General features: G+C 40.1%; 1 protein-coding gene across 1 annotated transcript; it reads left to right on the forward strand.

Annotated features, from left to right (window-relative positions):
* Positions 1-3,265: 3,265 nt before the first annotated feature.
* On the forward strand, positions 3,266-22,432 carry LOC127545759 (zinc finger protein 454-like). Its single transcript, XM_051973243.1, has 5 exons — positions 3,266-4,088; positions 7,415-7,519; positions 12,018-12,144; positions 12,609-12,698; positions 18,751-22,432. Exons 2-5 carry the CDS (start codon positions 7,481-7,483, stop codon positions 19,746-19,748), a joined length of 1,254 nt encoding a protein of 417 aa, XP_051829203.1. The 5' UTR covers positions 3,266-4,088; positions 7,415-7,480; the 3' UTR covers positions 19,749-22,432.
* Positions 22,433-24,650: the final 2,218 nt, after the last annotated feature.

A 24,650-nucleotide genomic window follows, 5' to 3' on the forward strand; every position in this document is an offset into this window, starting at 1 on the left:
AATGGGATCGTCTATACTTTCATCTTTCAGTCAACAATGAGATAGTAAAGCTGTGGTCCATTAGTCAAAAAAAAAGATCAAGTACTCAATCCCCCAGTTTTTAGTTCTCCCAACACAATGTAAACACAAAATTCATTTTGTAATTACTTATCCTTTGTTATGGGTATCTAGGTGGTATAAGGGATAGAGTGTTTCTGGAGTCAGGAAGACTGATATTTTTGAGTTCAAATCTGGCTTCAGGCACTTATCAGCTGTGTGATCCTGAGCAAATCACTTAATCCTGTTTCCCTGAGTTTTCTAATCTGTAAAAAGAAATGGCAAACCACTTGGGTACCTTTGCCAAGAGAATCCCAAAAAGGGTCACAGAGTTGAACATGACATGTGTTTCCTGTCTGTAGAAGATAAGCTCCTTGAGGAGGTGCTCAGGGGGCACTAGTTGAGCCTTTTTCAGGGCTGCTCATCTACCTTTGGTGTCTACCTTCACCCATCTCTCATCTGTGGCTCCAAGTGGGCGTAGGATGAGTAGTGACCAGTAAATCGTCTTGGTGACAGACTAAGCCAGGTTGAGGATAACTGGCAGGCTTCAAACCCATTAGTGGGTTAGGCAGATGTCTACTGCAAGCACATGAAGACTTTCCCCAGCAGAATGGGCAGATGAGTACAATTTGTTCCAATGGCCATGAGAGTGGCTGAAGCTAGTATTGTGAAGTGCTTAAAACCCAGTCAGTCTCTGCAGGTCATCCTTAGCATGCTGAGTCATCACCAGCCATCTTGCCTTTTATCTTGCTATGAATTTTGATGATACGGAGGCACTAGATCATCATACTTGTTTTCTAAGGAATCTGTATGTGGGCCAAGAAGCATCAGTGGAAGGGAACATGGAGGCACTGATTGGTTTAAGATTGGAAAAGGAGCACAATAATGCTGTCTGTTGTCATCTTATTTATTTAACTCATATGCAGAGTACATCATATGAAATGCCAGGCTGGATGAATCAAAAGCTGGAATTAAGGTTATTGAAAGATTGGAACAATCTCAGAGAATACACTCTGATGGCAGGAAGTAAAGAATCCAGAATACTCTTGATGAAAGTGACATAAGAGAGTGTAAAAACTGGCTTGAAACTTAAACATTAAAAACACTAAGATCCCAATTGGCAAATAGAGAGAGAAGCAGTTTCAGATTTTATATTCTTGGGTTCAAAGATCACTGCAGATGGTGACTAGACTCATGAAATTAAAAGATGCTTGTTTATTGGAAGGAAAACTATGACAAATCAGGACAGTATACTCAAAGGCAAAAACATTGTCTTGCTGACAAAGGTCCATAGAGTTAGAGCTTTGGTTCTTCCAGTAGCAATATATGGCTAGAGGAAAGCTGAGCACTGCAGAATGCACACTTTCAAATGGGATGCTGCCCCTCAGATAGCAAGGAAATCACATCAGTAAATACTTAAAGAAATGAAAATTAAAGAATTAATTTGAGCTGAATCTTAAATATTTTGGTCATATAACAAGAAGACCAGACTTGGAGAAAACCCTGATGTTGGGAAAGATTGAAGGGAAAAGGAAAAGGGCATAATAGAAGATGAGGTGGTGAGTGTCATAAAAACAAACTTGAGTTTGGACAGACTTTGGGAGATAGTGGAGAATAGAATGGCTTGGTGTTCTATGGCCCATGGGATCACAAAGAATAGAACATGACCGAACATCTGCACAATAATAAGGATTTCAATTATTCTAGAAGAAAGAGTGAGATTGAGGACTTGTGACAATTCTATCTCCGTTAGATTCAATTTACTCACAAGTCAATATATTATTTCTGATGTTGATGAGGTTTAGCGCAGGGCAGGGAGTTGTGGGAACCCCCTTCTGGGCAGTGCAGGTCTTTGTAAACGAGTTTACAAACCCCGAAAAGTTAAACTGGCAAAAGGAGTTTATTATTAGAACTGAGAAGTCAGCTTTTGCAGGCTGCCATCCTTAGTGGCAGGGTCCTGACAGAAAAGTAAAGATCTAGCAGACAAATCCTGACAGAGAGGTAAATAAGGTCCTGTTAGGGAAATAGGGGAGAGAGATAAAGAGGGTCAAAGCTATGCCAAGGAGAGAGAGGGGTTCCTTGCCAGGATTCCTGCTTTTGACCCTCTGCAAGGAATTGAGCTGAAGGAAGCTTGTTAAATGGGCAGCTCTTGGTGGGGGCTGGGAGCCGTTTGAGTTGGAATCAGAATAGAGAATCTTCAAATTGAATGAGTGTCCCTGGACTAATCTCCAACTCAATAGAGTTGGATAGAAATTTCAATCTCCAGCTCAGGCTAAGTAAGAGTGGTCCTGGACTCGACTAGTCCCACCCAGATAACAGAATCAAACCACTTATCTTGATTCCCTGGGGCAGGTCTCTGAGGGGAGAGCTTCTCTGAGGTCCCCAAGCTGTCCCCCCAAAGTCTGAGAGAGTGAGAGAGTTTGGGGCTCCCCTCCTCAATGTCACTGGTTCTCTTCAAAGATGAAGGAAAAAGGGACGTGGAGCCAAGATGGTGGAGTAAAGGCAGAAACTGGCCCAACCTCTCAGCCAAATGGTTGAGGGATGAGACCCCCACACAGCGTTGCCAAAGGATAAGAATTCGCAATCCCAGTTTCCAAGTAGAGATTTTGGCAAAAAACCGAGCAGATTCTCAGTGGGCTAGATCCTGATTAGGAAGATAGCAAAGATTTGGGAGACAGAATTCAATTTTATTTAGTCTTCTGTGGCCAGAGGCTAAAGATTGTCTCCTGATGAATTGAGGGTGGAGGTTTAGGGAGTCAATTAAGGGTGGTGATTATCTTGGGGTTTTCCAGCCAGAAATTAAAGGGGATCTCCAAGTGAATTGAGGGTGGGGATTATTTTAGGAGTTTCCTGAGGCCAGGTAAAAAGGGGGCAGAGGGGTTGTGAGCCAGAACCAAGAGATTCAGGGTTTTCTGATCCAGGCTCCCCCACAAAGATCAGGGGACCCAAGAGTCCTATCACCTCAAAACGATTCCAAAACTTTAAATAATGACTCCCAAACAAAATTTAGAGCATCAGAACGTGCCGAAAGAGCCCACCCCGCCCTTAGCCCTCCTCCATATTAGCACAGCATCTCATCTTTGGTTCTCCTTCCGGTATAATTATGGCCAAACCCGGGAGGCCCCGCAAGGGGAGCCCAACCGTGTGTGTGTGTGTGTGTGTGTGTGTGTGTGTGTGTGTTGTGTGTGTGTGTGTGTGTGTGTGTGTGTGTGTGTGTGTGTTGGGGGGGGGTCTTCCTCCGTGTGTGTATGTGTGTGTGTTTGGGGGGGGGTCTTCCTCCGCAACCCCATGAATTGCGTTTTTGCAGACCGGCGGCGGAGCCCACGGAGGTTTGGGCGAGCTCAGCTGTGGGATTTTGTCCCCTGCGAGCCTCCATTCTCCTTTCACCCGATGTGGCGCCTAGGACTACATGCCCATCCCCCCCAACCCCCGGTTAAGTGCAAAGACTCAGAGTTTGGGTTCGCCGGGAACACAGAAAACAAGGCAAGACCTGGGGGTCCTGGCTAGAAGGAGGCCGTCCGCATGCATGATGCCCGCCGGTGCCAAGCCCTGCGCCCAATGCTGGGCAAAGGAAGGCAACACCGGCTTCTGCCCTCAGGGAGCTTCCAGTCTAACGGGCGGTGACACCGTATCGTGTAAATACGAGTCTAAATTGGGGGAGAGAGCAAGTACTCCGAAAGGGGCAGCGCCGAGCACGGGCTCCCGCAGAAAGGAAACTGGGGCTCCTGGAAAGGAAACGCAGCCGCAGAGGGGGAAGGGGAAGAGGAAAGAGGGGGAGAGGGGAGGGGGAGACGCTTCCAGACGTTGGCATGAGATGGGATTTCTCCAGAGCATGCGCACAAGCCGCCCAGGCCTGAGAACTACTTTCCCAGAAGCCCCTGTAGTCAAAAAGGAAGGAGGGCGCCCGTGCCCATGTGACCTGACTCCCTTCCCTCTTCCCTGCTCTGATCCAGAAATCAGGAATTTCCGCATCTCGAAGCCCCTCGGGCTGCTGCTCGCAGCGCCGTGCGGGCTCCAGCACCGGCTCACAGATCCCGTCAGCAAGCCGCCAGGTAGGCGGGGCCTTGGGTAGGGATGAGGCCTCGGGCGCCATTTTCCCCGGGCTCCCTCCCCCCCAGAGGCGGGGGGCGGGGCTGGACTCGTCGCACGTGTGTACTCAAGTTCTGACGCTCTGCCGATAGCTCCGCCCCCTAGACGAGCTCGAATGCCCATTGGCTTGAGGGAGGGCGGGGATAGGAAGTGACCCAATCAAAGGGGTGTCTGCTGCCTAGTCTCAGCTTCATTTCCTGCTGTCTCCTGGGGCTAGACCCCCTCCTCCTGTAACGTGATGGAGCGTCTTACCAAGTCCCTTTCTCCTCTATCCCTTCCCCCTCTCCCCCGGCGCTTCCCTCCCCGTACTTGACCAAGATGTCCCTTCACCGCCCCCTCTGATCTTTTCCTCTTCTGCCATTAAAGACCTGATCTCCCCTCCCCCTCCTCTCAGCGACCTCCCTCCCCCTCCTTACTTATCTTTCCTTTCCTTCCAATGACCTCATCTCGTCCCCCTCCCTCTTGTCACACATCATCCCTCCCCTCCCTCCAATGATCTACCTGATCTCCTCCTCCCCCTCTTCTCGCCTGGTCTCCTCTTTCTCCTGGGAACCATTGTCTTCCTCCCTGCCCAGTTTTCCCCTTGTCTTCTTTGGCCTGAACTCCTAAATAACCATCGTCTCTCCCTCCTTATATTATGATAGGCTCCCATGCACCAGAGCTAAAAGGACCCTCGACTCCATCAAATTTCACCTCCCTCTTTCTCCAAATGAGGAATTGAGGGCTGGGGGAGGTACTTGCCCATGATCCGCGGGATAATAAGCAATAAGGCAGACAAGTAACAACCCAGGATTTCTGACTCCAGTCTAGTGCTCATGGTTCTCTAGGACACTGACTTCCCTGAAAGGTTTTGCTTCCCTTCAGAATCTGCGGTTGTTCCTTAACTGTATACTCGTCCATAGAATGGAGAGAATAACATGCCCTTTAAAGAGGGGAACCAACCATATAGATGATGAGAATAGATGCCCTTTAAAGAGTTAACTATAGATGAAGGGAATAGAATGCCCTTTAAAGAGTTAACTATAGATGAAGGGAATAGAATGCCCTTTAAAGAGTTAACTATAGATGAAGGGAATAGAATGCCCTTTAAAGAGTTAACTGCAGGTGAAGAGAATAGAATGCCTTTTAAAGAGTTAACTATAGATGAAGGGAATAGAATGCCCTTTAAAGAGAGTTGTATTATAGAATTAGGAGAATAGATGCCCTTTAAAGAGTTAACTATAGATAAAGAGCATAGAATGCCCTTTAAAGAGAGTTGTATTATAGAATTAGGAGAATAGAATGCCCTTTAAAGAGTTAACTATAGATGAAGGGAATAGAATGCCCTTTAAAGAGTTAACTATAGATGAAGGGAATAGAATGCCCTTTAAAGAGTTAACTATAGATAAAGAGCATAGAATGCCCTTTAAAGAGAGTTGTATTATAGAATTAGGAGAATAGAATGCCCTTTAAAGAGTTAACTGCAGGTGAAGAGAATAGATGCCCTTTAAAGAGTTAACTATAGATGAAGGGAATAGAATGCCCTTTAAAGAGTTAACTATAGATAAAGAGCATAGAATGCCCTTTAAAGAGAGTTGTATTATAGATTAGGAGAATAGAATGCCCTTTAAAGAGTTAACTATAGATGAAGGGAATAGAATGCCCTTTAAAGAGTTAACTGCAGGTGAAGAGAATAGATGCCCTTTAAAGAGTTAACTATAGATGAAGGGAATAGAATGCCCTTTAAAGAGTTAACTATAGATGAAGGGAATAGAATGCCCTTTAAAGAGAGTTGTATTATAGAATTAGGAGAATAGAATGCCCTTTAAAGAGTTAACTATAGATGAAGGGAATAGAATGCCCTTTAAAGAGTTAACTATAGATGAAGGGAATAGAATGCCCTTTAAAGAGTTAACTATAGATGAAGGGAATAGAATGCCCTTTAAAGAGAGTTGTATTATAGAATTAGGAGAATAGAATGCCCTTTAAAGAGTTAACTATAGATGAAGGGAATAGAATGCCCTTTAAAGAGTTAACTGCAGGTGAAGAGAATAGATGCCCTTTAAAGAGTTAACTATAGATGAAGGGAATAGAATGCCCTTTAAAGAGTTAACTATAGATAAAGAGCATAGAATGCCCTTTAAAGAGAGTTGTATTATAGAATTAGGAGAATAGAATGCCCTTTAAAGAGTTAACTATAGATGAAGGGAATAGAATGCCCTTTAAAGAGTTAACTATAGATGAAGGGAATAGAATGCCCTTTAAAGAGAGTTGTATTATAGAATTAGGAGAATAGAATGCCCTTTAAAGAGTTAACTATAGATGAAGGGAATAGAATGCCCTTTAAAGAGTTAACTATAGATGAAGGGAATAGAATGCCCTTTAAAGAGTTAACTGCAGGTGAAGAGAATAGATGCTCTTTAAAGAGAGTTGTATTATAGAATTAGGAGAATAGAATGCCCTTTAAAGAGTTAACTATAGATGAAGGGAATAGAATGCCCTTTAAAGAGTTAACTATAGATGAAGGGAATAGAATGCCCTTTAAAGAGTTAACTATAGATGAAGGGAATAGAATGCCCTTTAAAGAGTTAACTGCAGGTGAAGAGAATAGATGCCCTTTAAAGAGTTAACTATAGATAAAGAGCATAGAATGCCCTTTAAAGAGAGTTGTATTATAGAATTAGGAGAATAGAATGCCCTTTAAAGAGTTAACTATAGATGAAGAGCATAGATGCCCTTTAAAGAGTTAACTATAGATGAAGAGAATAGAATGCCCTTTAAAGAGTTACCATATAGAATGAGAATAGAATGCCCTTTAAAGAGTTACTGAATAGATGAAGAGAATTACTGTATAGATGAATAGAAAGCTCTTTAAAGAAAGTTATCTATAGATGACCAGAGGAGTGCCTTTAAAGAGAGTAACATTATACAATGAGGAGAATAGAAAGCTCCTTAATGAGAATTACTGTATAGAATCATAAGAATAGAATGCCCTTTAAAGAGTTTACCTTATAGATTGAGGAGAATAGGATGCCCTTTAATGAGGATTACCAGATAGAATGATAAAAATAGAATGTCCTTTAAAGAGTTCCCTTGTGTTGAGGAGAATAGAATGCCCTTTAAAGGAAGGAACTGTACATGTCCCTGTGCTCTCCAGAGTGCATGTTCATGTATACTTATTATCTGTTGGAATGAATGCCGGGAGCAACCGGTGGCTCCTGTGTTGCCCATCTCAGCAGGGAAACAAGTGGATGCTGTGGGCCTGAGAGCTGAGGGAGGGCTGGCTCTGTCATCCTTCCTTTTTCTTCAGTTGTCCAGTTCTGCCTTTGGAGGACCATGCATTTCTCTAAGACTGAGGAAGCCTGAGGATGAAGGAATGGCCCCTGTACTCTTGACTGCTAAGGCTCCCCAGCAGGTAAGTGAGACTTTCCTTTTCCTGACAGAAATTTGTGGAGGAATTTGTTTTTCATAAGTCCTGACCTAGTAAATGGGATAATCAGAAGGTCATAGATGGGGCCTGGGAAGAGAGTTCAGGCATCATTTTTAGCTTGACCCCTGCAGCCTCCTGAGATGGAAAGCCACTTCTAGGTTCTACATGTTGTAAATGGCCAGGCTGGTTCCAAAGCTCCTTCTCTGCCCCCTACCAGGCAGCCTCCCTAGACGATGCTCCAGGGGGAATTTTCTTCCTGTTCATCTCATGTTCACCCCATCACTTCTCCACCTAATGCACCTTCCTCCATTTGTTATAGCATCCAAGGCTATTATGACTTGACTGACCTCAGTATTAGGAGGGATGCAAAAGGAGCATCATAATTAAAACAATGGTAAAAAATACTTCTTGCACAAGAGGCAGCGTGACGCCGTGGCTCAAGGGTTTGCCTGGCAGTCAGGAAGACCCAATTTTGGATCCTGTCTCTGACACATGCAGGGAATATCCTGCATGTGAATTGCTGATCTGCATTGCTGGAGGTAAATTCAATACCAGGAGTTCCACTACAACCAGTACATTCTAAAACTGAATAAAAATATATTACCTTTCCATTAGTCCTTTGAGATTATCTTGGATCATTGTATTGCTGAGAAGAGCTAAGTCATTCACTATTCTTCATTGAACAATAAAGTTCTTATTGTGTCTCCTGACTCTTCCTATTTCATTTTGCATCAGTTCATATAAACCTTTCTAAATTTTTCTGGAATCGTCCTGCTTGTCATTTCTTATAGCATAATAATATTCCATTACAATCAAGTACCAGTTTAGCTGTTCTCCTTAATTTTCAATTCTTAGACATCACAGAAATATTTTTATACAAATACGTCTTTTTCCATTTTTTTAAGTCTTTTGGATGTAGACCTAGCAGTGGTATTGCTGGATCAAAGGGTATGCACAGTTGTATAACTTTTGGCGCATAGTTCTAAATTGCTCTTTGGAATGGTTAAATCGGTTCCCAACTCCATCAAGAGTGCATTGGGATCCCAGTTTTCCCACATCTCCAACATCTAATTTCCCCCTTTTTCTCATATTAGTGCCACTGATAGGTGTGAGTAGGTACCTCAGAGTTGTTTGAATTTGCATTTCTTTGATCATTTGTTATTTAGAGCATTTTTTTCTATAACTATAGATAGCTTTGATTTCTTTGTCTGAAAACTGCCTACTCATATCCTTTAACCATTTATCAATAGGGAAATGACTTGTGTTTTTATAAGTTTTTTGGTTGATTCATTTTTTAGAATTAGATTATTTAATTTCCAATTGATTTTTAGCTTATGTTTCCCTGCTTCTTTATTGAATATAATTTTTCTTGCATCATGGACTGAAAAGGAAGTATTTACTATTCCTGCCTTTCTGCATTTGATTGTGAGTTTTTTTATGATCAGTTTTTGCGAAAGTGCCATATACTGCCAAGAAAAAGGTATATTCATTTCTGTCCCTATTCTGTTTTCTCCAGAAATTTATCATATCTAGGTTTTCTAGGATTCTGCTAACCTCCCTAGTTTCTTTCTTGTTTATTTTGTGGTTAGATTTGTCCAATTCTAAGAGGGGAAGGGTTTTTTTTTGTTTGTTTTTTTACAAATTTGACTCAATTCTTGAGTCCTTTATCACAAATAATTGTCATAGATTATCCTCCCCCACCCCCACCCCCCAGTTTTCTTCTTTCCTTATGGTTGATGGTTGTTGTTCTTTGTTCTCAAAAAGAACAAAAATGGCATTACTATTTTAGAGTAGAGTAACGCTGTGTCCAACTATGGCTGCTCAGACCAATGTGAACTTGGAATGCTCTGCCACAGGTCAGACACAAATAGTCCCAGTGGACATTTGGAGCAGCTTCTCTAACTTTGTGCGTCTCGTGTTTCTTCTGAGCTAATTCCTACGTCATACAATCAATTCTAAAGTTCTTCAAAGAGACCTTGAGCGTGTCCTTGATTGCTCTTTCTGACCACCTTGTGAGCACTTGCCCTATGTGAGTTCTCCATAAAATAATCTTTTTGAGTAGCAGGATACAAAATAAATCCCCATAAATCCTCAGCATTCTTATACACCACCAACAAAATCCAAGAGCAAGAGATACAAAGAGAAATTCCATTCAAAATAACTGTTGATAGCATAAAATATTTGGGAATCTACCTACCAAAGGAAAGTCAGGAATTATATGAGCAAAATTACAAAAAAGTTTTCACACAAATAAAGTCAGACTTAAATAATTGGAAAAATATTAAGTGCTCTTGGATAGGCCGAGCAAATATAATAAAGATGACAATACTCCCTAAACTAATCTATTTATTTAGTGCTATACCAATCAGACTTCCAAGAAAATATTTTAATGATTTAGAAAAAATAACAACAAAATTCATATGGAACAATAAAAAGTCGAGAATCTCAAGGGAATTAATGAAAAAAAAATCAAATGAAGGTGGTCTAGCTGTACCTGATCTAAAATTATATTATAAAGCAGCAGTCACCAAAACCATTTGGTATTGGCTTAGAAATAGATTAGTTGATCAGTGGAAAAGGTTAGGTTCACAAGACAGAATAGTCAACTATAGCAATCTAGTGTTTGACAAACCCAAAGATTCTAAATTTTGGGATAAGATTTCATTATTTGATAAAAACTGCTGGGATAACTGGAAATTAGTATGGCAGAAATTAGGCAAGGACCCACACTTAACACCACATACCAAGATAAGATCAAAATGGGTCCATGACCTAGGCATAAAGAACGAGATTATAAATAAATTAGAGGAACATAGGATAGTTTATCTCTCAGACTTGTGGAGGAGAAAGAAATTTGTGACCAAAGATGAACTAGAGACCATTACCGATCACAAAATAGAAAATTTTGATTATATCAAATTAAAAAGCCTTTGTACAAACAGAACGAATGCAAACAAGATTAGTAGGGAAGTAACAAACTGGGAAAACATCTTTACAATTAAAGGTTCTGATAAAGGCCTCATTTCCAAAATATATAGAGAACTGACTCAAATTTATAAAAAATCAAGCCATTCTCCAATTGATAAATGGTCAAAGGATATGAACAGACAATTTTCAGATGAAGAAATTGAAACTATTACCACTCACATGAAAGAGTGTTCCAAATCACTATTGATCAGAGAAATGCAAATTAAGACAACTCTGAGATATCACTACACACCTGTCAGATTGGCTAAGATGACAGGAAAAAATAATGATGAATGTTGGAGGGGATGCGGGAAAACGGGGACACTGATGCATTGTTGGTGGAGTTGTGAACGAATCCAGCCATTCTGGAGAGCGATCTGGAATTATGCCCAAAAAGTTACCAAACTGTGCATACCCTTTGATCCAGCAGTGTTTCTATTGGGCTTATACCCCAAAGAGATACTAAAAAAGGGAAGGGGACCTGTATGTGCCAAAATGTTTGTAGCAGCCCTGTTTGTAGTGGCTAGAAACTGGAAAATGAATGGATGCCCATCAATTGGAGAATGGCTGGGTAAATTGTGGTATATGAATGTTATGGAATATTATTGTTCTGTAAGAAAGGACCAGCAGGATGAATACAGAGAGGCTTGGAGAGACCTACATGGACTGATGCTAAGTGAGATGAGCAGAACCAGGAGATCATGATACACTTTGACAACGATATTGTATGAGGATGTATTCTGATGGAAGTGGATTTCTCTGACAAAGAGACTTAACTGAGTTTCATTGGAGAAATGACGGACAGAAACAGCTACACCCAAAGAAGGAATACTGGGAAATGAATGTGAACTATTTGCATTTTTGATTTTCTTCCCGAGTTATTTTTACCTTCTGAATCCAATTCTCCCTGTGCAGCGGGAGAACTGTTCGGTTCTGCAAATATGTATTGTATCTAGGATATACTGCAACATATTTAACATATATAGGACTGCTTGCCATCTTGGGGGGGGGGGGGAGAAGGGAGGGAGGGGAAAAAACGAAACATAAGTGATTGCAAGGGATAATGTCGTGTAAAAATTATCCTGGCATGGATTCTGTCAATACAAAGTTATTATTAAATAAAATAAAATTTAAAAATAAAATAAAATAAAATAAAATAATCTTTTTGGCAAAGGTACATTTGGCATTCGAACACTATGGCCAGCCCGGCGGAGTTGTGCTCTTGGCAATAGAGTTGGAATGCTTGGAAATTGTGTTTGAGAAAGGACCTTGGGGTCTGGTACCTCATCCTGCCAGGGGATCTTCAGAATCTTCCTAAGACAATTCAAATGGAAGTCATTTCTTATAGATTCTTTGATACATCCAGGATTAAATACAAATATTTCCCAACAGACTCCAGCCAACATTACAGATGATTCCCTCTCCCATACCCCAAGCTCCTGCCAACTTCACCTGTCCTTCCAGGTGCACATGAGAAATGGACTTGGGTTAGCAAGAGCTATTTTGATTATTTCAGGAATTGCTGACATTCAAAGATGTGGCTGTGGTCTTCACCCGAGAGGAATGGGGGCAGCTGGTCCCTTCTCAGAAGGAGCTGTATCGGGACGTGATGCTGGAAAACTACCGGAACCTGGTCTGCCTGGGTATGGAGACCCCTTAGGTCCTACAATCTGCCTGGTGGAGACTTTTTGCTTCCTTCTTTTGTACATGCTATGGGCTTTTTCGTGTATTTATTAGTTATCATTTGCATTTTATGTCCAAAGTACTTCTGCCTGTTCCCAAAGAAAGCTCTTTTGTCTGTAGAATGGGAAAGTGGCCATTGGTTATGTGTCTCCTGAAGTTGTCCCTCCCTCACGCTATTCCTTCAAGTTTGAGATTCTCCCCTAAAACCCCAGGCACTAGTATCTTAATAGGCCCTGGATCAAATGAGGTGATTTTGTCTTAACTCAAATCAGCTCTGTGACCTATCTTCTCAGATTCCTGGGGACACAATTCCGTGTCCTTCAGGAGTCCATTGTCCTGCCCTCTGGGTTTTCCTAGCATGACTACTTGTTCCCAAAGACAGAAAGGACTAGGATCGGATTCTGAGGCACTTTTCCTTTTTCAGGACTTACAGATACCAAACCAGATGTGATTCACCAACTGGAGCAAAGACAAGTACTTTGGATGCCAGGGAGAGAAGGCCCAAGAAGCACAGGTGAGTGCATAAAAGCCAGGTTTATAGGACTTGAGCAGAAATATCCTGGTTTGTTATTTGGAAGTAACACCAAGAATATTGGGTGGAGAGCTCCCCTCCAACCCCTCAGGCCTGTGGTGAAGAGCCAAGGCTCTCGGGGATGAGCGTCTTCATCAGGGTCTAATTGTCACCCTAACAAAGGGCTCTCTGAAAAGCTCTCTGCTTGTATACTCCAGGGCCCGCTGGGCCTTTCACAGTGGTGGGCCCTTCTCTTCTCTCTTCTTTTGACATTCCTGATACTTTATATATAAACTGATCCCTTGATATTAGTTTATATTTAGTACATTTTCCCAATTAACCTCCTTGACCTTATTCTTTTGGGGGGTTTTTTAAAGTAACTTTTTTTCAAGTTAATGTTAGCCATCAATACAACTTATTAAACCTACTTTACAATTATTTATCAGTCAACATGCTTTTAATAAAAATTTATTATGTGCCAGGCAACATACTATGCCCTGGAAGATGCAAAGAAAAGCAAAAGACAGAAGGAGCTCACAGCCTAATGAGGAAGATAACATGCATACAGTGATGTACAAATAAAGTATATGCAAGGATAAATAGAAAATAACCAACAGAGGCAAGAGGCACAGGAATTAAGGGTTTTTGGGAGAATGTAGCTGAGACTTGGGGCAGAGATGAGGAGGGAAAATGTCTGGAGATGGAAGGTCTTGTTGGGAGAACAACCAGAAAAGCACAAAACCATCCCTTCCACTTCAGGAACTCACATTTTATTGGGGAGGCAATGTACAAGTGAAGGTAGATTGACAATGCGTGCCATGCAGATGTAATTTCAGAGGGCAGATGGTAGCTGTGCTGGGTCATTGGGCCAGGACACAGGGCTAGGGTGAGGACAGCAAATAGCCCCTTGCCAAAACTAAATTCAGAGCAGTCCAGATCCCTTTCTCTCCCTGCCTCGAGGCCCTCCTCAGGATACTTGGTCCTTTAAGTCTCACTTGGTTTTCTAGTCACATGACTATTATGTGCACTGGATTTTTCTGGTGCCCCTTTTCACTTGACAGTCTTTTTTTTTTTTTTTTTAATTAAAAAATTTTCCCACTGAGTGTTCTTGATCTGTTGCAGATTTCTTTATGGTACCCATGATGGATCCATTTTGATGTTATTATAGTATTCCATGGTGTTAATGTCACAATGTCCCTTCTCTTTATACATTTAGATCACTTCCATTTTTTCCCAGTTATGAAGAAGGTTGTCTTAAAAATCATTTTAAGATAGATTGTATAGATAGCTTTTTTGGTGTGCTTAGTTTTGGAATATAAATGTAAGCTCTTTGAGGGCAGGACAGATTTCCCTTCAGCACTCCGCACAGTGCTCAGTGCTTTACATTTAGTAGGCCTTTAGTAAATGCAAAAAAAAATTGATAATTCTCTCAGCACATATTCCACCATGGAATTATTGAGTCAACAACTAGCTAGGAATCTCCAGAGGAAGGCAGTCAGGAATATGAAGGCTTTGAGGTCTATAATGCGTGATGCCTGGTTGAAGGAATTGGGGATATTTAGCCTGGAATAGAGAAGACTAGAGCTTGAACTGGGGATTGGGGAGGTGGATGATAGCTTTCTTCAAGTATTTGTCCTCTGGAGGAAGTACTAGACTGATTCTGTTTGGCCTGAGAGGACCAAACCAGGAGTAGGGGACAGTGAGAACTGCCAACAGTTGCAGGGGACTCTCCTAAGAGTGATGGATTCTCTCCATTTGGAGGTCTTCATGTAGAAGCTAGATTATCACTCAGCAAGGATGGAAGATTGAAGATTTCTTCATGTAGAATTAAAGCATGTGGCCACTAATGTACCTCTCTCTTTTAAATACATGAATCTGATCTTTTAGCATATTCTTACAACTTTGACTTCACACTTCCATATTGTTCTTCCAAAAGGATTGGACAGAATTGCAGTTCTTCTATAAGTAAATGCATATATATCTTTCTCCGTTGGTTTTTTTTCCTCCCTATTTGGTGGGGGAGTGTGGGGGGGAGGGAGAAGAGTGAGATGGTTTCATTTAGCATCCGTTTGACAAATAGTATATTTAAGCAGATTATCAGATGATTCTTAGCATCTTTTGTTTCCTCAGTTGAAAATTATCTATCCTAGAAAATCATCTAAAAACCAACTAAAAACAATCCACAGCTTTACAAAGTTGTAGGATATAAAGTAAACCCACACAAATCATCGGCATTTCTGTATATTACTGAACATCAGCAAGAGATAGAAAGAGAAATTCCATTTAAAATTACCATAGATAAAATAAAATACTTGGGTGTCTGCACCAAGACAAACACAAGAACTATAGTGAACACAATTACAAAACACTTCTCACACAAATAAAGTCAGATCTAAACAATTGGAAAATTATCAGTTGTTCATGGCTAGACTGAGCTAGTATAATAAAAATGACAATTCTTTCCAAATTGATTTGCTTCTCCAGTGCCACACCAAACTGCCAAAACATTATTTTATATATCTAGAAAAAATAATAACAAAATTCATCTGGAAGAACAAAAGGTCAAGAATATCAAAGGAATTAATGGAAAACAAATACAAAGGATGGTGGATCTAAAACTATATTATAAAGCAGAAGTAATCAAAACCATTTGATATTGGCTAAGAAATAAAGTGGTAGTTCAGTAGAATAGATTGGATACACATGACACAATAGTCAAAGCCTATAATAATCTAGTATTTGATTCACCCCCAAAGTCCAGCTTTTGGGATGAGAGCTCACCTTTTGACAAAATTTCTGGGAAAACTGGAAAATAATATGTCAGAAAGACAATTGATAAATGGTCAAAGAATATGAACATAATTTTCAGATGATGAAATCAAAGCCATCTATAATTATATGAGAAAATACTCTAAATCATTATTGATTAGAGAAATGCAAATTAAAATAAGTCGGAGTTACCACCTCATTCTTCTCAGATTGGCTAGGATGACAGGAAAAGACAATAATAAATGTTGAAGGGAATGTGAGAAAAGTGGGACACTATTGCATTGTTGATGGAGTTGTGAACTGAACCAACCATTCTGGAGAGCAATCTGGAACTATGCCCACAGGGCTATAAAACTGAGCATACCCTGTAGCTATGTCATTACTGGGTCTGTACTCCAAGGAAATCATAAAGAAGGGAAACAGACCCACATGTGCAAAAATGTTTGTAGCAGCTCTTTTTGTGGCAAAGAACTGGAAAATGAGTAGATGCCCATCAATTAGGGAATGGCTAAATAAATTGTGGTACATGAAGGTAATGGAATATTATTGTTCTATAACAAATGATGAACAAGCTAATTTTAGAAAGGCCTGGAAAGATTTACATGAACTGATACTGAGGGAAACAAGCAGAACTGGGAATAAATTGTATATAGTAATAGCAAGAATATGCGATGATCAACTGGTTCTTCTTGGTTCTTCTGGGTTCTTCTTAGTGATTCAGTGATCCAAAGCAATCCCAATAGACTTTGGATAGAAAATGCCTTTTGCATGCAGAAAAAAATCCAAGGAGACTGAAGATAAATCAACACATGCTATGTTGACTTTTTTTTCCTGTTTTTTTTTTCTCTCTCTCCCATGGTTTTTTCTTTTGCTCTGATTTTTCTTTCCTAACATGATTCATAAAGTAGTGTGTTAAAAATAAAGTTAAAACAAGAAAATTATCTGTTCACATCTTAGGTGGCATGGGGACCAGAGTACCATGCCTAGAAGTCAGGAAGTGTTCAAAACTAGCTTCAGATACTTAACTAGCTATGTGATCCTTCTTGACTCCAGAACTGGCATTCTATCTATTGCACCACTTATCTGCCCCATACCCAAAGATACTGTTAGAATACCTTTGTCAGAAAGAAAATGAGAGTCTGGTCTAGCATGAATTATTCTTGGTGAAGCCAGGAAATCACTGCTTTTTTACCCCTACATGTTCACTAGCCATCCCTTAAAATAGGTGCTTCAGCAGCTACACCCAAAGAAAGAACACTGGGAAACAAATGCGAACTATCTGCATTTTTGATTTTCTTCCCAGGTTATTTTTACCTTCTGAATCCAATTCTCCCTGTGCAACAAGAGAACTGTTCAGTTCTGCAAACATATATTGTATCTAGGATATACTGCAACATATCTAACATATATAGGACTGCTTGCCATCTAGGGGAGAGGGTGGAGAGAGGGAGGGGGAAAAATCGGAACAGAAACGAGTGCAAGGTATAATGTTGTAAAAAAATTACTCTGGCATGGATTCTGTCAATATAAAGTTATTATAAAATAAAATAAAATAAAATATTAAAAAAAAATAGGTGCTTCAGAATGTGGGCTGGCCTCTTGACAAGGAGATCACAAGGTCAGAACTATTTTCTTAACAAAGCTAAGACAGTATTTGTTTAATAAAATACCCTTCCCCTGTCCAGCTACATATCTATGGCAGACCAGATTTTCTTCATGTGAAACCAACTTCAGCCAAAACAGTAATATCACAACAGACCAAATGCAGAAGCTGAGAGGAGAATCCTAATGTCTTCTCTTAGGGCAGACATTAAAGAGATTTACAAAAATATGTTAAAAAAAAATACCACTCATCTCACTAATTTTTTTTTGTCTTGGCACACTATTATTTTTCATAAAAACATTATTTATGTCGTAATGGCTTTATTAGTTTAAGTGAATATTTAAAATTGTTTTTTCAGTTTTCATTTTTAATTTGGTAAATATTAATTAGGCATAAGCCACATATACAAAAGCTCCTTGGGGTCCTCAATAACTTAGAAAAGCACAAAAGGATCCTGAGACTTAAAAAAAAAAAGTTTAAGAATTATTATTTTTGAAGCTAAATGTCCTAACTGACCTATATCTCTTAAAAACTTGTTTTGAAGATCAAAACGAGAGTTTTTATTTTATTTTTAAAAATAATAATAGCTTTTTATTTTACCAACATTTTCAACATTTACCCTTGCAAAACCTTGTGTTCCAAATTTTTCTTCCTCCTTTCCTTCTCCATCTTCCTAGACAGCAAGTAATCCAATATAGGTTAAACATGTGCAGTTCTTCTATATATATTTCCACATTTATCATGCTGCATAATTGCATCAAAAAAGGGAAGTGAGAAAGGAGAAAAAAAAAAAAAACAAGCAAGCAATCAACAACAAGGTGAAAATACTGTGTTGTGATCCACATTCAGTGCCCACAGTCCTTTCTCTGGAGGCAGTTGGCTCTCTCCATCACAACTTTATTGGAATTGGCCTGAATTATCTCATTATTGAAAAGAGTTGAAGACCACGTTAGCACCCTGAATACTTTAAAATCAGCCTGAGTCAGGATAAGCAAAAGTCCTTGATCTTTAGCCTTTGTCCAAGGAAGAGGAGAGAGCCTGGACACATGAATCTCTTCTTTTTTCTACCGCCGGGATTCACCTTGCTAGTCCTACTCCACCTTTTTTTCCCTCCTCCAAATCTCTCTATAGGCCAACAGATCGAGCCAGCACAGAATGGTGAAGTGGGCCTTTTTCCAAGCAAATGCTAATAGAGTATTGTCCAATTGGTAATTAGCATTAAGTGTTCAGTTATCCAAGTGTATCTGCTCAGAGATTCAGCCCTTTACAAAGAGTCAAGTCTAAGTGAGAGCTTTTATAAGCTATATAAAGTTGATAGAGCATCAAGCCTTGAGTCAGGAAGATTTGAAATCAAATCAAGACTCAAGGTGCTGTGTAGCTATGAGACTATGAGTGGGACCCTGAGCAAGTTATTTGACCCCTATTTGTTTCAGTTCCTCATCTGTTAAAAAAAAAAAAAAAAAAACCACTCTCGAGAAGTTGCAAACTACTCCAGTATCTTTGCCAAGGAAACCCCATGGACAGAGTCCCTAGAGTTCCAACAGAATCAGACACCATTGACCACCATTTTGTAAGATGGCGATATTATTTTAAATGTGATAATTTTCTTGATGGAAGGGCAGAAGATAAGGCTCAATGTAATGTAGTGGTAAATGAAGGATGTTCATGTTGTTTTTTTTTCAGATTCAGAGCTTAGCCCCCAAACGAAGCAATCAGCTGCCAAGAAGGGCACCTCTGTGGCAAAAGCATCTCAGAAAAGATCCAGGAGACGTGCTGACTTTGTCACCAAGTTAGGAAACACCAGGGAAGAAGGTGACAGCTTAGATAAACCAAATCATGAAGAGAAACCTTATGAATGTAAGCATTGTGGGAAGGCTTTTCAACGGAGGACGGGACTTACTAATCATGAAAAAGTCCACAGAGGAAGCAAATCTTTTAAATGTAACGTCTGTGGGAAGGTTTTCCGTCGGAGCACACACCTTACTCGACATCAGAGAATTCACACTGGTGAGAAGCCTTATGAATGTAAAAGGTGTGGAAAGGCTTTCCATAGGAGGACAGGACTTAATGAACACCAAAAAATTCACACTGGAGAGAAACCTTATGAATGTAATACATGTGGAATGGCTTTTCGCTGGAACACAGGACTTCTCCGACATCAGGCAGTTCATTCTGGGGAGAAATCTTATGAGTGTAATGTGTGTGGCTCGGCTTTCTTTGAGAGAAAATCGCTTGTTCAGCATCAAAGGATTCATACTGGAGAGAAACATTATGAATGCAAAACATGTGGTATGGCCTTCTTCAAGAGGAAGTCCCTTACTCAACATCAGCGACTTCATACTGGAAAGAAGCCCTATGAATGCAATACATGTGGAAAGGCCTTCTTCTGGAAGACAGGCCTTATTTGCCACCAAACAGTTCACACTGGAGAGAAACCTTATGAATGTAACAAATGTGGTAAGGCCTTCTCTCGCAAGGCAGGACTTACCCAACATGCGACAATTCATACTGGAGAGAAGCGCTACAAATGTAAGAAGTGTGGGACAGCTTTTCGTCAGAGCACTCATCTTGCTCAACATCAGAGTGTTCATGCTGAACAGAAACCTTATAAGTGTCATGAATGTGGAAAGTCCTTCTCCCGGAAGACGGGACTTAATCACCATGAGAAAATCCATACTTGAGAGAAAATTTAGGAATGAAATGTATATGGAAAGGTCTTTTGCCGGAGTGCATAACCTTTTCAACATCATAAAATTCATATGGCAGTGCAACCTTTTGATCTTGAAATGGCTCTGAAGAGCAAAACACTCTCTTGATATCAGAGAATTTATACCAGAGTGAAATTTCATGAGTATAAAGTTTTATTATAGTAATTCTTATCAGAAGTATTTGAGCCAAAATACATAGATAATTCACTCAAAAATTTAGAACTTAAACCTAAAAGAAAATCTTCAAGATCTGGCTATTCCAAACTTTCTTTTTCTTAAGCCCCCACTCTTTTCCCTTATTATGATTACAGAAAGTGTCTTAGATGATTCACTGAGAACATTAAGTGCTCCTTCCCTCAGTTTTTTGATTCTAAGCTTCTGAGAATCATCACTGATTTCTTCTTCTTCTTTTTGGTCGATGAGACTAAATATACTCCGTGTGTGCCCTTTATCCCATTTTCTCCCACATATTGCAGGCCCTTCCTCTAGCACACACTCCTCCCATGTGCTTTATTTCTCTCCCCTCTTTGGCTCCTTATCACTTGGCTATAAATATGTTATTCTCCTTTTATGTTTATGTTTTTTTTCCCCACTCTTGGTAATTTAGTGAATTCTTAAAAGTCTTGTCAACTCCAGTTGTTTGAATGGGAAGGGAGAGCATCCTACCTCTTCCTTGCCTTTCCAGCACTGTCCTGAGGTGTGTCAGATAATCAATTATGGGGTGACTTTCGTTATTCAATAGAGCAGGACTGTTGTGCTACTGGAAGCCACCTGACAGTGGCTGCTGGAGATCCAATCCAGACCTGCAGAATGGTCTCCTCAAGGAGACTTAAGAGGTAGCTGCTGTTCTCTGACCTCTCTAAGAGGCTGTTGCATGTCTGACCTCTCTCCTCTTCCCTCTGCCTCCATTTTGTCTCATTCCCAGTCCACAACACTTGTGTCAGCAAAGGCTGCCCCGCAACTCCTTCAGATGCTATGATCCACAGCTGTGGAGGCTTTCAGAGAATTGACCTGTCCCTTAACACCATAGGAACATCTTGATTCAACGATGCCTTTGAGTGGTCATAGGGATTGGACAAAAGAGACATTCTATTCATTTTATTAAGACAAGTTCCTTTCACTGAGGAAGCTCCCAAGAGGACATTGTGTCATGCTTGAGGATAAGGCTAAGACAGAGCCTTAGACCCTAGGAGGAGAGAACAGGACGGTAAAAATAGGGCCGAGTTTAAAAAGAAGGCAATTTCTGGAGTTTTCTTCTTTGACTTTGCTTCCTCTGTTTCTTCTCCTTGTTGAGTGCTGAGGGCTTAGAAGGCTTTCACTATTTCCTGCTGGCAACTACAGTCGTTGGCTCTTTCCCCTTCTTTCCCTTAAAGTAGCAAGGTCTTAGATGGAGAAACAAGTAAGCAAAGAGATGCCATTGTCCTTCTGATCCAGCACAACTTGCACAATGTAGAAAACAAGAATTCTGCCTCCTCCTTTGAAGTGAGTTGATGTGGAGCAAGCCTGGATCTTAGCACTTGAGAGATTGTTGGTGGTAGATCTTTCAGACCTAGATCCTAGAATCATTAGCTCCTTTTTACTTTCTTCTGTTTGATAGGAATATAAGGACTTGGCTCATTCCCTTGAAAGAGCTCCCTTGAATGGCCAGGAAAGCAGGGTTTTCTATATCCTCTTCTCTTGTCTCCCCAATGGGCTAAGGAGTACTTCTTGACAAGCTAACAATCAGTTTTGAACCTCTTCAGAAATCATTGTGTGTCATATTTAAAATCATTGTTAGTGATTTTAATCTCATCATGTTAGAGGGCACTTCTGATAGTTTTCGTCTGAGTTAGAAATTTCCACTTAGGGTCCCCATTAAATATTTCCATTAGGTAAAATTGTGTTTTTATTGAGATTTTACTTAGAGTAGGAGTACCAGAAGTCCCTGAGAATGCTGACCCTTCCCAGTTCTGCAATGTAACTGGCTTGTTAGTGGTGTTAATAAAAATAAAATGTGCAGATAGTAATAGTAACAGTTTAACTCCTTAACATTTGCAAAGTGCTTCATAAATGTCATCTCCTTTAATCCTCACAACAACCTTCTGATGTGGGTTCTGAATCAGAGAGAGCTAAGAACCTGCTGAGGATCCCACAGCAGAAAGAAATACCTGAGCTAAGATGGGAGCCCAAGCCATGCTATTTAATCTAAGCCTGGTCGCCTGGGCCACTGAAGGATAAATACATCTCTTCCTCAAGTTATGTCCCATTACTTTGTAAGTTTCTTTGAGAGCAGGGACAATTGCAAAAGAAAATTAGACAGTGCTTGGGTATCTTAAGAGTTCAAGCGTCTGGATATGATGAACTCTGTAGGGTTGTTACCCTTTTCTATCCTGTACCACTTTGGCAGTTTGGTGAAGTCTTTGAATCACTGTCCATTATAAGGAATCCTGGATACAGCCAGGAAGATCTGAGTTCAAATCACACCACACATACACATTTCTGTCTGCCTGTTTCTTCAGCTGTAAAATGAGAATAATAATAACACCTACTTCCCAGAGTTATTGTGAAGATAAAATATAATAATATAATATATAAATAAGATTTAAGAGTGCTTTGTAAACATTATAGTGTTATCCATGTTAACTGTTCGTTGTTGTTAAAATAAAACAATTGCAAAGAAAACCAAATATATGAAATTTGTCAAAATGTTTTTTTGAAAACAAGTTCGTAGAATGTTGGTTAAGAATAAAACCTCCTGGGGCAGCTAGGTGGTGCAGTGGATAGAGCACCACCCCTGAAGTCAGGAGGACCTGAGTTCAAATCTGACCTCAGATACTTAATACTTCCTAGGCTATGTGACCCTGGGCAAGTCACTTAACCCCAATTGCCTCAGCAAATATATATATATATAAACTTCCAGGACCAGAACTTTCATATGCAACTAAGAGATACTATCCTTGATTTTTGGGGGGCCATGAAGAAAAGAAATTGTATGTACCACCACAGGATGAGAAGTAGGCAAATGTCCCAGGTTTCAAAACAAGGAATAAGATGGAAACTGCTGGCAATTGAGTTTGATTTCCCATCAAAATTCTAGAGTGGAGTAATCAAAGGGTGATTCATATGAACACCTATCAATGGAAGTGGTGATCTGAATCAGTGTGGCTTTCCCAATACAGGCCTTGGCAGAATACCTATTTTTCTTTCTTTGAAATGTCATTAAAATGGTAGACCAGGAATGCTTCTCAGTTCCCTAAGGAGGCCAGCAGAGTCATACCTGGGGGACTATTATGAGACTTTCACAAAAGGAGAAAATTACTTGAGGCACTGAGCAGCTATGAATTATCCCCTTTGCCACATACATGATCTCTAAACTTGACATTTCTTATATGAGCTATTATTGTTTCATGCATTTAATACCATTTTGAGGATTCACCAGACTGCCCCTTGGCAGCAACTGAAGTATCCCTGCTCTAGAGAAGAGGTATCTGGTTTTCTCAAACTCCAGCTCTTTATAGCCAATTAGAATCTCTTGGAAAACCACCTAAATCTCAGGTTTATCTATAAGATTTCCCCAGAAAGGCTTGGTTACTCATCTTTCCATCTGCCACTACATTCCTAGAATCAATATAACCTAAGGACCCCAGGACCTTGCCGTCCACATGGTAACTGACCTTTTTGCATTTCCAGCCCTTTCTATCCACCTCTCAGCTACACTTATTTTGGTATGATCTCCTCCAATTAGAATGTGAGGTCCTTGAGAGCAGATATGATTTTGATTTTTCTATTTGTATTCCCAGTACTTGGTGCACAGTTTATACTTAACAAATGTCCATTTCTTGATAAGTACCCATATAGAGAATAAATATAGGGAGAATAAATACAAAGTAGGTTAATTCAAGATATTTTGATCAGGGAAGGGAGTAATGATCGAGAGCATTAGGAATGGTTTCAGGTAAAAGGCAGTGCTCCTGTGTGAGGAAGAGTACAGGAGTTGGTCAGAGCAAAGGTAAGCAGATTGGCTAGATGCAGAATGCACAAGGAATGATATCCATTGAGACTGCTGGAATGGGTTGGATCTGGTCATGAAAAGCTTTAAAAGTTCCACAGAAAAGCTTATAGTTGATCTTAGAGGCAATAGGGCACCATTGGAGTTTAATGAATAGGGAGATAATGACATGCTCAGACCTGTATCTTAGGAAAATCCTTGTAGTAGATGTTTGGAGTGTGATCCTGTGCAAGTCCCTTAACATGTTTGCCTCATGAGTACACCTGAGTGTAGTTGTGAAGATAAAATGAGATAATATTTGTAAAAGTGCTCACTTAGCATAGTGCATGGCACAAAATAGCTGCTATGTTAAAGTTTACTTCCTTCCCATGCTCCCATGTTTCTCTGATCTTTCTTCAGTATACCCAATTATATCTTCTTCATGCAGTTATTAGAATCTTGTCCTGAATTAATGAAAAAAAATGCAAAGGAAAGTGGCTTAGTTGTATCAGACCTAAAACTATATCAAAAAGCAGTGGTCATCAAAAGCATTTCGTACTGGCTAAGAAATAGAGTAGTTGATCAATGGAATACATTAGGTTCACAAGACACAATAGTCAATGACTATAGTAATCTAGTGTTTGATAAACCCAAAAACTCCAGTTTCTGAGATAAGAACTCACTATTTGACAAAAACTAGTGGGAAAATTGGAAATTAGTATGGCAGAAACTAGGCACTGACCCACACATAACACCACATACCAAGATTAGGTTGAAGTGGGTTCATGATTTAGAGATAAAGATACTATAAGCAAATTAAGAGAACAAAAGGATCGTCTACCTCTCAGAATTGTAGAGAAGAAGAAATTTGTGGCTAAAGAAAAACTAGAGTATAATGAAAAATGCAC

Source organism: Antechinus flavipes, chromosome 1 (genome assembly GCF_016432865.1).
Source record: "Antechinus flavipes isolate AdamAnt ecotype Samford, QLD, Australia chromosome 1, AdamAnt_v2, whole genome shotgun sequence".
NCBI classification, from domain to species: domain Eukaryota; kingdom Metazoa; phylum Chordata; class Mammalia; order Dasyuromorphia; family Dasyuridae; genus Antechinus; species Antechinus flavipes.